The sequence below is a fragment of the Hyalella azteca genome, unplaced genomic scaffold, assembly GCF_000764305.2.
Source record: "Hyalella azteca isolate HAZT.00-mixed unplaced genomic scaffold, Hazt_2.0.2 contig7647, whole genome shotgun sequence".
In the NCBI taxonomy this organism is placed as follows: domain Eukaryota; kingdom Metazoa; phylum Arthropoda; class Malacostraca; order Amphipoda; family Hyalellidae; genus Hyalella; species Hyalella azteca.
The window spans coordinates 342,606-356,867 of NW_025937767.1; the positions used below are offsets into that span (position 1 = coordinate 342,606).

Below are 14,262 nucleotides of genomic sequence, written 5' to 3' on the forward strand. Positions count from 1 at the left end.
TGCCGATTGTTGTTTTTATAACCAAGATATTGAAATAACCAGTTTTATCAACGCAAAGTGGGTTATCGTTATTTAATTGTATAGACCACGAGAAGATGTCGAATTTTCTTCGTCCACATCTGATCACTAACTAGCATTATTTGGTCTAGAAACCAAACTTTATCCCGTAGAATAATGATTCATCGAAAACGCCTTCATTTTTAAAATTATGTATACATGCCATACAGGTTTCATTGTCCCATGCTGTCATATCAGGAATTTTTCCGGATTAATCGGAATAAAAAATCAAGGAACTTGTGCGTCCTAATGTTAAATATGATTATAACGTTATTGCGTAATTTTTGAATTATCGTAATTACTAAATTAATAAATTATTATATATTATCTTCCACCAAGATTCCTGTCGTTCATTATCGGCTCGACGCTAACTCGCGCCACGCATTGAAGCGAATTTCTTACATATTATTGGCCTGTGATTATTCCCATCTATTATCACTGATTTGCGGAAACGAGAAATCGAAAACCAGGGCAGATATTCTCACACTTCAAACCCTAATCGAGTTTTTATTATTCTTAAGAAATTAATTAAAGAATAAATAATATTATTACTCTTTATTCTGTTCTGGAATTCTGAGAGTGGTATCACAAGCCTATCGTCAGCGTGCGAGCGGAATTGTAACAGATTCAAATATATTTAGACAACTAAATTTTTTAAACCTTAAAAAAATTCTACTCAGACTATTATGTAGTAAACGTTAAGTCTTGCAAAATACAATCGATTCCGAGAAGAAATGTTAAATAAACAATCGAATTGTTAGGCCCTATAATTTTACGACGTGAGAATGAAACTGTTACTCTATGACTGTAATTTTTACCAATGAACAAAACATTGTTTATCTGCTGATGATATGATAATTATCTGAATGATAAAAACAAGGACGATGAACAAATTGTATATTATCGGCCAAAATTATATTACATAGAAAACCTTCCGATAGAACCTTTCGAGCATCAGAGTTGATTTTAATGAAAACAAGTCAAAATTTTTGAGTAATTTATTCGCACCTTAAAGTACTTTCCATGGAAGTATCAATGAACTGCCCCTATAAATGAGTTTTTTGGAACAATTATTTTACGTTATACTCACGGAGGTGTAACGTCACCTCTGCATATTTAGAACTAAGTTTAGTTATATATAGGTTCCTCCATTAATGTGCCGGTAGCATTGATACCGTTCTAAATACCCGATATCATAATGAAAAACCTATACTTCTGTGCCTGTGCCATTCAAACGAGACTGAGTTGCGTCACACGATTGAAAAATTTTGCACAGAAATTCGTCAGTTCTAATTATAAATAATCAGCGAATTAATTTTTATAATTTGAATGTTTTCGCTCGCATCCAATTTATGAGACGTATTTCATTTCCTTCGAAAGAAACTCCTAATTTCACGTTTGATTTCACTGGCGATTTTTCCCGGCTGTTAATTAGTACGTAAAACTCAAGGAATCTTCTTCGCGAAATCGCAAACTCTCCATCCGCCGTCGTGAATTATCATCGAATCTTCTAGCCCGGCGCGAATTTCTCACACCCGAGATCGTATCGTAGATCGAACGATAAATTTGTCGTCGAATGATAAATTCATCGGCGGTGATCGTATCGGATGTATTCTCCGTGACGGCATTGCGGAATGAAATTATGGACAGGCCGAGAAAAGGAAGAGACTATAGGCAGGTACTGATGGTGTTGTACGGTTTTGCTGCTGTTGTTCGGTTACTCTTGTGCTTTATACTTCAGTACAAAATATTACTTTATCGTTACTGTTCTTCACTTATAGTGGCCAGTGGTCAACCAGCGCATATAGTGGTGAAAAGACAATCATTATAGTGAGCAATGGTCGACCATTATAGTTGTCACTTGTCCGCCATTGCACTTGTTAATGACCAATCTGAGATATAACTAATAAATGATGTGTAGCCAACCGTTATAGTGTTGGATGGTCAACCATTAGAGTGTTCAATGGTCAATCATTATAGTCGTCGATGGTCAACCATTGCAGGACTTTATGATTAATCATAATAGTAATCAATAGTTAACCAAAATAGCCTTCAATAATTGACCATTCCAAATGTCAATGGTTAATCATTGTTGTGGTCGAAGACGTGTCGGTATAGTAGCTCGAATTTCGCAGGCAGGTAACATAGCAGAAACGGTGTCACACTAATCTGGTTTTAAGCTTGAGTTTTCAACTTCCACGATCCTATCATGTAAGAAACAACCTTAAGATCGTCCCATGTCTATAATTACGAAGGCATCTAGTCTGTTATTTTTGCACGATACTTCTAATCTGCATCGTGATAAGGAATCCCAGGCCATGTGTGTCACGATCAATAATTTTGTAAAGGATTCAAGGGAAATCTGCTATTGCATCGGGTGAGTTTAAAATAGACGTTACTCATACTATAGCTTTTTAAGTTGAAATCAGTCTCGACGTGTGTTTAAACACTGCACTTAGTTTGATGGGGGAAATATGAATACAAATAGAATCAAGCTCCCTCTGGACACAGTAGAAATGATTCTTTTGATTTCATTAGTCTGCAGCAAGGATTTAATTAAAATGCTCTCCTGCATTCCATTAGGCAGCACGCTGCGATGCATCTGTCGCGATTAGAACGCCACTAGTGCATTGCGATATTTCTGCTTCAAAGAGGTGCGCCTTAGTACCCATTAGTTCAATAAATCTTTTTGAATAATGCATCAGAATATCGAAAGTTACTTCAGGCAGAAATTGAAGATCATATAAGCATATAATTCTTCTGATGTTGTAATATGAATACTTATCAAAATCATCTATGCGTCCACAAGCGTTTCACTTGATTTTAAAATGATTATAGTGAAACGATAATATTAAAATAATTTTTATCAAGATTCGATTCGACCAACCAAATTCTGAGAAACACATTCACTATTTTCTAGGTAATTCCAATGTATCGAGACCCTACGCGTTAAATGCGTCGGGACTCAAGGTTAGAGTCGACAAAACAAGGAACCTGCACGGCCGTGTTTACTAAACAAGTAACGCGGCATTGTATCAAAACAAGTCGATGGAATGAGGTATGCATCACTTCCCGAACTGGGTAAAATTTACACGTTTATTGACTGAAAAATTCTCCGAAAAGCAATTTAAAAGCAGGAAAAACTGCCCAGAAATTCACCATTTCTTATGAGAGAATAAGTTTTGGAGTCCAGCTTCATCGTCAGTTCAAAAACCTAAACACGAGTACAAACAATTAGCAAATTAAAATTAACATTGAAGATATTATACCATAAATTGTCAAATGAAAATAAATATGAATGAGGCGATAAGAATGAACTGTAGGCAATATTTAAACTTTGATTTTGTTTAAAAATATACAAGGACTATAAAATTCGAACGTCTGAAAAACCGGTTGTGGAGTCTAAAAGTCTAAAATCACTATCGGACACAGGGACGTTGCACTGCTCGGCATAAACGCATACTGCTGAATGAGGGGGATGCGCAAGCAGGTTATCTGTTCTAAAACTCCTTCATTTATGTTCTGCCAGCCTAGTATAAAAATTAAGTGATGTCATACCGACACACGCAGATGCGCACTGCGCACTACTATATTGGTAAACAGAGGGTAAATCTTTATGCTTGGTGTAAACTTGTGTATACTTATGTAAACTTAGTGCACGACTTGTGTTGCAGGAACTAGTCCTAAGTGGCGTGTTGCAGGATCTTGTCTTCAGTGACGTGTTGCAGGAGCTTATCCTAAGTGGCGTATTGCAAGAGCTCTTTCATAGTCGCTTGTTGCAGGAGCTTGTTCTAAGTTAAGAGTTGCCGGTGCTTGTTCTAAGTTGCGTATTGCAGGAACATTTTCAGGGTTGTATGTTGCATGAACTTGTCTCGGCTGGTATAATGCAAGATCTTTTCGCAGGTGGTGTACATATATTACTTGAGCTTTCCCTGTGCGACATGTTTTAGGAGCTTATCCTGAGTGGCATGTGGGAGCAGCATAGGTCAGAGCTGTGGTAACACCCTGGTTGTGGTTTGTGGGGTCACAAACGCTGCCCTCGGAACAACCTCAACGACCGCAGCGCGTGCCTGCGGCCAAACCTTCGTCTTCTTCTATTTTCAAAAGTTTTCGTACGCAAATATACTTGCTTGTACATGAATTCTGACTGTATATATCTTTTCGGAATTTCGAAACATCTGCCACTCGGTGTTTTATAATCCTTCTCATGTTACACATTGCCAGTTTTCCACGGATGGACTAATGAAATAGCTTATCAAGGACATTAATACGTCCTGAAAATCGAACACTCACCGAATTTAAAAACAGGAGTTTGTTATACAACAAATGTCTGTATATCAACGATAATAATTTTTTAAGCAGCCATGAAAAATTTTGTATGCATAAAGAAAAATATTCAATGAAACGGCAGATGAGAATTTTACTTATGATATAAAAAATAAAAATTGCACCTGCCTTCACTCTGCATACAAACACATTAACCAAATTTTATCGAACCGTTCAATGCTGTCTCAAAAAATCCGGTCACAACACCTCTTAGTTTCCTGCTCAGTTTGAGCGCGGGAAAATTTACGCGTTCGCTGCATCATCGGTCATGCCTCAGCTCTCTATATCTTGCCATGGCAACCCTTATCGCGCCGCCCGATTTATAATCCCATTTGAAAGCACATCAATAATTCTGGTGCCAAACAACTTGCCCTGCACCGCCCTCGTTAAAGCATTGAACTTTACGCCCTCTCCACTCAAGTCTGGACGCCGCAAAGCGTTCCTCATCACATTTTATCGCTCTCTTGCCGTAAATTGCTGCGTAGCTCAACGGTATTTATGTACTACAAGTAAATGCCGCTTCGCTTCAGGCCCTCACATCCGACACTCTGTCCTGCTGAACATTGAAATCGCGGACCGCGATCTGCTGGTCGGATTGAACCGTAGTTTGTATCGGCTATTATTTTTAGCTGAGCTTCTGGCCACTTTGGGAAGCAATAACCTACTCTGATTGAACTTTTATTATATGTTGATACGTTTATTAAGTTTTTTTAATAAGAGCTTTTCAGTTTGAAGCTCTCCAGGCAATATTTTGATCGTTCATTCATTAAGGTAATTTGAGGATTCTATAAAAAAATGCAAGTTAATTTTCATGACTGATTCACTCCAATCAAATTTGAATTAATTATTGAGAAATACAATTTTTACAATACGAAACAACGGCGAACTCATCAACTCACTTTATTCTTCTATTTATTGAAAAATGTGTGTAATTTATTTTTGTTTATGCTTGCTTTATGTAATCAATGCCATTTCACTTCATTTACATTAAATTGGCTTTTTTCAATTTACTTTACAATCTCTCTTCCATATTGACACAATTGCCAATATACTTTAATTGCCTCTTTTGGTTTAGCAAAGAATTGCATTTTATCTTCTTTATCTTATCGAGATAAAATTCTCAATGTTTTTCTCAAAGCATCTATGATATGAATATGAACTTATATCGTTCGAGTGCTTAACTATCCAATTAATCACCAACATATTCTTTATACGAGTATTAACATAACATCTAATATCACAACTAATCCGTTTTGTATTTCCTCAGCTCGACGCTGGTGGTTGTGGCCGCACTATGGCTGCCGACTGCCTCCTCAGAGCTCGCCAAGATCCGCCAAGAGGGCGGCATGCTGGTGACATCATCAACCCTTGCATGGGTGAGCACCAAAGGGCAGAGGATCCCCCAACACGCCGTCCCCGTGGATGACAGCGACCCGTCCAAAGTTTGGTGTCGCGTCATGCAGCACAGCGTATACGTATGCGGGACTTTGGAGGCCGGCGTGTGCACGGTTCCTTTCCTCAGCGCCGTCCACACACAGGACGAGAACGTCGAAGTTCTTGTGTCCCTGCACGGGTCGTCTCGGGTACTCAGGATCAAGTGGGATAAATACAGAGCACCGCCGCCCAACTCCATCGCAGCTGAGCAGCAGACGCTTCTCGCGATGCACATTTCCGATGATGGGCAGTCTTATACCGGCTTCTTGAGGCCTAAGGAACGCAGAGCACATATTGTACAGGGCGACAAAGTCGTCAAGGAAGAGTCTGCTCTCGTGCTCGTTGAAGATGAACCTCTGCGGTACGAACTACGCGACATTGAGCTTCATGAACAACGGACGACCGTCAATGAAGATGAAGTAGAAAAAACCGTTGTTACTTTATCGAACCCCGGAGCTTCTCAGGAACGAATAATGGAAGCCACAGCGGTGACGGTGAGGCACTTGGTATACTGGGGCCGCGTGAAGGGAACTCTGGCTGGTCGCAACGCCCTCGTGACCTCTCCTGATGGCGACCAGCAACTCCTGGTGTGGGGCGACCAGAATGAGCTGGACCGAGCGCACCAGGTCGAGCTGGAGGCAGATTTACCTCCTGGGACTGGGTGTACCGCTCGCGTCGTCGCAGTGATACAAAAAACTGAGGCTCAATACAACGGCAAGTTGATATCCATCTACTCAGACGGCGGCCGCCTCACGCGTACTATACAAGGACTCCACATGGACCAACGCTTGCTAGAACTTAAAGCAATTTATTCCCCTCCTTACTACTTACATAACATGACCGAACTAAACTTACCATCCGTCACACAACTTTTGTACAAATCCACGACCACAACAACTACCACCACAACCACGACAACCACAACTACCACAACAACCACATCAACCACTCAATCCCCAGTAGCCGAACTCTCGCGAGAAGCGGATGTGCAGGAGATCGCTGTTCTTCAAAGCGTAGCCTCAAGTGGCCGCACAATGAACTCGAGGAATGCGTTCTACAGCGTTGCTCGGCTGCTCCTGTGCTCACTCATCTTCTTAAGATACTCAAGTACGAGGCACAATTAAAGCGATGTGTAAAGAACTCTTTATTTGAATCGCCAGGTTCAGCCGTCATGAGGTGCTAGTGTTGGAATTTATTGTGGCTGTGACCGAACATATTCCAAGAGCACAAGCTGTTAACCAAGTACACGTATTAGCAAAAAAATTTTAACTCAGCACTCGCTGCAGTGAGTGACAGAGGGCGCATTTTCTCGTCGACGAAAACGTGAAGTCAGAGACAGACGAACGGATGACGGACAGACATTCGGACCTAACGAGCACAAAAGCGCCTTTTTTCCATAAATGAGAAAATGATCTAAAAATGCTAAATGATTTCCCGGTCATTTATATATTACCTCGAAGTATTTAGATCTCTTTGGCAGGTTTTAAGCCCTATGAAGGGAACGTAGTTCGAAGTCGTTAGATAAATATTTTTCGTATAAGAATACTTGTTAATAGTTATCTTTACTTGCGTTCAGCAGCACAGACCGCAGTAGCCTACAAGAACGCTTGCCCTCACCGCGGATCTGTTCAAGTGCCTCGCTCCCTCCGCACTCTCCCAAGTTGGCCAATTAGACGGCTAAAATTTAACATTACAGCTTTCGTGATTAATTAACGTAACGCGTTCAAGTGATGATATAATGCAATAATATTTGGACCTTGAATATATCCATAGAATTTTAATTAGCGTTCGTGATTAATTGACGTAACGCATTCAAGTCATGATACAAAGCAATAATATTTGAACCTTGGATATATCATTAGAACTTCCACGAATTAATTATTAAAAAGGTTTATTCGGGAAAAATTAATTATTGGATCTATTATGATGAGTTAAAAATGCCTATAGGTGTAATAGGCGTAATAAACCATCCACAATTTTTAAATGTAAACGTTGCGCAATGCTGAATGTCACATTTTATAAACTACCAATATGTTATAACGCAAACATTGCAGTAAAAAGTTAGAATAAAACCAAACGATAAATATTCAAAGAGAATGAATTCACCGTTCCACAATATGTTTCGAATCATCCGTGATGTTACGATGGCACAATATTATATACCGTTCCTAAGCGCAAGAAAATATTTTTTTAATCAATAATGTAAGGCTGTTTTGGTCAGTTTAACGAAGGTTCATTCATGTCTGCATATCATAGTGATCTAAACTATGGTGCATTCATTAGGAAATGAATCCACCTCCTTCTTTTAGTGCCGATATAAAAGATGAAAAAGTTAACTATTTCATCACATATGTATACGAGATAATTTACGTAAACAATTATCCCCATAAAAAGAGAGCAAATGGAAAAGTTCGAGTCATCTGTGCGGGAGGCTGCGGTCGTTCACGGCTCACGGCTGATGACGAGACGAAGCAACTGAAGCTCAATGATCTCTAGAGTTCGCTCTGAGAGCCAGCTGTCAACGCTGAACAGAGCGCGCTGCAGTTCAGCGTTGCTCGCTAGGAAGCTTCTGTTTCCAAGAGCGCTGCAGTTCAGCGTTGCTCGCTAATGAAGCTTCTGTTTCCTAGCGCGCTGCAGTTCAGCGTTGCGCGCTATGAAGCTTTTGTTTCCTAGCGCGCTGCAGTTCAGCGTTGCGCGCTATGAAGCTTTTGTTTCCTTGCGCGCTGCAGTTCAGCGCTTTCATTTCTGTCCTTCAATCAAATCAGTTCGAGGTATACGATCTGTTTTTTCGATGCTGGCTGCCCATTGGAAAAATAAAGAAAATCTTATATGCAATATTGATTGCATAGATTATTATCGGGATTCAGGTCGATATTTTCAACATTTTTTTCAATACTATGACAATTGACAAGTATCTCAACATGTTTGGATAAATTAATTTATGATGGCTCATAGAATTATTCTACGACTAGTACAATCGGTGTCACTCCCTATCCGTCAAAAAATTTACGAGATTAAGCTAGTACATTCTTCTATGTCTCAATAAACACTGGTGATTTTCCATCAAGTGCAAACTCATCGCATGCGAGTATATAACCTAAATGCCGATTCTTTTGAGAAATGCTCAAATGCGTCAAGAAAATTTTATTCTTCCACTTTAGCATCAAACCCAATTAGTTAAATTAGTTTGGCAATTTTGGTGCTGCTTCAGTATAAATAACACATTATCGTGATTAGGTTAATTGTGTTGACAAATTGTTATAGAATGGATCGATAAACTTTTTCGTACGTATTCTATGAAAACCATTCAATCTAAAAAAAATTCTCGATTTTCATCCGAAAATTTGAAAAAAATTCACTCAAAAATCCCGATCAAAATTTAAAGTTCGTAAAGCTTCAAACGGAGCTCAAAAATGAATTTTTCATCTCGCAGCTCGAAAGCCTTTAAAATCAAGCTGCTATTTTCAAGTAACCAAACGATTTGATCCAGTACAAAATAAGACAGCAAGTTGTTATAGTTTTCTTCGAGTTTTTAAGTTAAGGTTGCTGGATTATTCGCCATTAATCACATATTTAAGAAAAAAATTCTTTATGCGTGATGTGGGAAAAGTTGCGAGTCACGTAAAATTATTTAGAAGATATATCGTTGTGCTGTATTGTTCTGTATTTAGGATACCTTCTCGATGCAGGGCAGGGAAATTGTTACAGATATTATGTATCATGTAAAATCGTTAATTTTAAATCTCCGTAACAGCCTGCGGTTTATCAATTAAGCAACGTAATTTTTGTGAACACTTAGATAGTCAGATTAGTATGGATGTTTGTTGTTGTTGTTATATTATAAGTAGTTGTTTGTTGAGTGAATAGCGTGAGTTGAATGCAACAAGATTTATTCGTATAAAGTGAAGATGTCGTCGAGGAAATGTAATAAATTTGTATCAATAATTTGAATTAAGTTCTTTATATCCTTCGAGTTACTGTGTTCTCCACGACACTTATTTTGTTTTCAAGTTACATTAACATGTACGAATAATTATAACGTTACAAATTTATACGACGCGGAACTTCATGTGATAGCTTCTGCCACCATCTATATAATTAATTCATGCTGACAAATGTAGAGATAATCCTAACTACCTAAAGATTTACTCAACAAATAATATATTCGCAACGAATATACTCGTATTCTACACAATAGAAATTTCTGAGCATCTTACACAATATTTTCTGACGTTTGAATTTTAAAGATTGTTGAAATTAGTCGCAATGCATTAAAAAATCATATGAATTTAAGTTCATCGAAAGCACAAAGAAAAATCTTCATAATTTCCGGGAAAATTCTTCGCTTACCTCACCCATCACTAGTTAATAAACACGAAGCATATAAGTATAGTCAATTCAACAATAAATTTACACGAAAGTGCTAAAAATAAAAATTGACATCGATCAAGTGCGACGTATAGCTTAAAAACTTATAAACTTTGTCCTAACATCGTTCACAGTTCATACAATCGTGAGAATATTAGCTGTGTACTGTTTAAGCAGATTTGAATTGTTTATGCAGGAAAATTAAGCATTATTATGTTTAATTTTCCTTTCGATCAGCCATTGTCAACAAAATTTTTTTGTGAGGCAGAATTTTAATTTTATCTGGGCCATTAAAAATAAATGGACGATTTTTTTTATAAATAAAGTCCCTAATAACTGACGCATTGATAATTTCGATTATTATTATAACTATTTCTATAGTCAGTAACAAATTAGAATAAGCCATTTCAAAATGTTCACAGTTTTTTCATTATCGATCAATTTCATTATATCTCATGGTGAATTATTATTTGGCCAAAATTATTTGGCCAAAAAAGAACCCATATGGCTGCAAAATAATTTAATTAAGTAATTCTTAACTATAAATCACATAAATATTGAAAAGAAATTGATTCTTCTATCCAAATTTGATATACGTATGTATGTCGCTGTTCTATTCACGAACATCGTTCGATCGTGGCCATGAATCACAGTTACCGAAAGAGTAACGCACTTTGGATTCACTCCTTCACAATGTTGAGATACGTTGTAATAAATTATAGCGATGCATCATACTTTACATTGCATCATACGATAGCAACAGGCCATGGGCCTATTTCTTCAGTGCCGACATTTCTATTCTATTCTAGTCTAATATCCTCATCTCAGTTAACTTTCATTTGTCTGGATTGCACATGAGAGGAAGACCGTTTCATTCTTGCGTATGAAGTGGGCATGCGCGGACGCTCTACAGCTCCAGGGACGCAATTCATCAACAGTAATCTTGCCGGGTCAAAAATTTCATTAAGATCTAATATATGATAGCTCAGGTGCTTCACAGCCGCTGACATGGCACTTCGGTAGACTCGAGTTTTTTTTTATGTCTAAATATGACACTTGAAGTTATTCCTTCTTGATAATTTGTCATGTGTAACACGTATCAAGAAAATAGCTCTCATGAAGCTCCTATGTCCTGAGCATCGTTAAAAGAGGTTCCAACTGAACTTCAAACCATTACAAATCTTCCCCCTCAGAGTTGCAGGCGAGAGAGCCTTCCCAAATCGGCTTATCAGTGTTCAGCCTCCAGGAACCAGTTTACTGAACTGACCTTGGAGAAAAGAAACAGGAGAACTCTACACCTTTAGCCGCCACTGCGCCGGGAAATGGGAGATAGATACTGCAAGATCTTTGCAGTTCTCTGCCCCAGGAGCATGACCGTGGTGCGTGGACTTTTTAGTCCTACGAGTCAGATCGAATTATGATTATTTCAGCATTGTTTCGCTGCACAACGCAATTTCATTTGAGAGAAACTCATCTGGTATAACAATTTAGTATCTAGGATGATTGCTATTGTGTTCCAGCAATAGGTGTCCATAATATGTGCAATATTGTGCATCCATGTTTCATTAATGTAATAATGCATGAAAAGTTGCTTCGTTTCAATGGACAGCGATTGTTACACTAGAGCAAATAATTATCTACTCCAATACTTTGAGGCATTTTTTTATTTGGTCATTATTTTAATTATTGCATTGTTTATTCTAGAAAAAAACAATTGATCTCAAGGCTATGTTATTCTCACTACCAACATGCAGCACAGGAGTTCTGGCTATTCGCGTGGCCGGTCAGTTTCCTCCACACGAGTTATCGCTTGAACAAACATGAGCATCACATCCATTCCGAAGACCTGACTTAAATTTTCGCTTAGGTTATTTGTTTTAAGGATCAAGGCTGAACTGAGATAGCAATGGGTTCAAGCTGCAACCGATCGACTTAGAAACTTGATAGTAAACAGGGAACTTTTGAGTGTAAACTTTGCGATCAAGTGAAGCCATACTGGGTCATTCAAAACCAAACTTTCTCTTCGAGGGAACGCGCTGGGCAAATCGGAAAAGTTTTGTTTTTAACTCCAATTGATCCTTCGACTGCCAGCCATTCGACGGGAAACTACGATTCGCCCGCATGTGTGGTCTCGATGTTGGAGGAAATCGCTTCAATTTAATTTCTTAAATGTTGACATTCCTAAAACATTTTACGTCAGGAATCTAAAAGCAAAGACAATACCACAAAATTCACCATTTATTTATTAGAGAAAACGTTTCGGAGTACAGCTCCATCGTCAGTTCATAAGTCCTAGAAAAACAGATATAAATGCAATCAATAGATTGTATCAATCAATTGCTTCAAACACAATCAATCGATGGTATTTGTAGCTGTGTTTCTAGGATTAATGAACTGACGATGGAGCAGGACTCCGAAACGTTTTCTCTTATAAAGAAATGGTGAATTTTTGTGATATTGTTTTTGCTTTTAAATTCTTGGTTTGATTGCGATTTAAGCAAAGAAGCGATTTTAATACTTACATTTTACGTCAATGAAGCACTTCTACTCAATATAACTCTTTTGATCAGTGGAACACTTTTGATCATAGATCATACATGAAATGAGGAACACTTTTTTGTTCCCAATACTTTTATTCGCATATTAATTTGAATACTCGTGGGAAATTAATTAAACCGAGAAATTAATTACAAGAGACAAACCCGTGAGAATAAAAATATTTCAAGAAGATTTGAACCGCAATTATTTTTAAACAATTGGCATCCTAAGGGTAGGCCATCATATCGTATGTGCTCATCGTTATTAATAAGATAATGCTTAAATGTTCTCTCATGAAACACGTCTGCACTAGTAAGTTTTACTTGAGATTTTCAAGTGCGATAATAATATAAAAGTTGAATTATGGAGTAGAATTACTGATTGAGAAATTTTAAATTTGCATTTATTATCAATTTGGAATGCACAAAAAATGTTAAGTGAAAACTCGTCAGGTATTTGGAGCGTCATGCGTGAACGTCTAGTGCATTTGCTCGCTATTTCATGGCAAATTATAGTAATACTTGCTTTTATTACAACGAATTTTGAGAGATTACATTGAAGTTCCCATGATGAATTTGAATTCATTGTTGTATATTATACTAGTAGTTGCTAAATTTGCCCAAACCTCTTCGATGAGTCGACATTCTTTCAATGTCCCAGCAAATTATGCACAGTGTTTTTTTTCGATGAAATCATTGTTAGTGCCAAATTTTATCATTTGCGGTGGAACGAAATTGGGAATGGCGGAATATTTGCCAATAGGCAGCCCTACGTGAACTATACGGAGAGTCGATCGTCTGTTTTATTTGCGGGCGGCAAAGCTCCAAGGTTTCCTACTTGCAAACAAGTTGGTTTGAGTCGAGGTTTTCTGCCGCGCTGAGAAGTTCCGACTGCGACGGTGGTCCAGAATAACGGAACGAGCGGGGCTTGAGCATCCTCGTTTTATTTCTCTCTGTCACGGCTGAATGGCAATGAAAGAAACCCAGAAAGTAGATAGAGCGGATAATCAAGTGAAAAAGACTTGAGGAAAAATGGTGTAATATAGATAGAAAACTTTTGAAATAAAAATACAATTATACGAATTTAAAAGCAAAGAAAACGCCAAGAAAATTTACCATATCGATATTGAAAACGTTTCGGAGTCCAGCTCCATCATCAGTTCAATTTAACTAATGTAATTTATGACGTAACGAAAAAACTCCATTCTGGAGTAGATGAAAATTTTACGATGTTGGGGATAGCCGGTTAAATTTATGTACATCGTTAATCTGGCCTTAGTTTATCGGATATGTACACCAAAGAAAATAGTTTTTGCATTATTGAAAAATTGTGAACAGTTGGTTGAATTTTCAGGTTACGCTAACAAAAATTCTCCATGATGACTTCTTTATACGTCTTACGATTACATGTGACACTTCTGAAAGAAAATGTCTTCAATAAATTAATGTATTAAACAACAATTTAACAACAACCGACACTGTTTTGTCGATACTAAATCTACTACGACGGAATCGATATTTCTCCGTACTCGACTGCGGA

The 14,262-nt window shown here is 37.8% G+C and overlaps 1 protein-coding gene across 1 annotated transcript in view; it reads left to right on the forward strand.

Annotated features, from left to right (window-relative positions):
- Positions 1–9,765, forward strand: part of LOC108667126 (protein unzipped-like) — a 34,106-nt gene extending 24,341 nt beyond the window's left edge. The window contains exon 2 of the mRNA XM_018154111.2: positions 5,651–9,765. Coding sequence (XP_018009600.1) covers positions 5,651–6,941 — 1,291 coding nt within the window. The 3' untranslated portion in view covers positions 6,942–9,765. The remainder of the gene's footprint in view (positions 1–5,650) is intronic.
- The last annotated feature ends 4,497 nt before the right edge of the window (positions 9,766–14,262 follow it).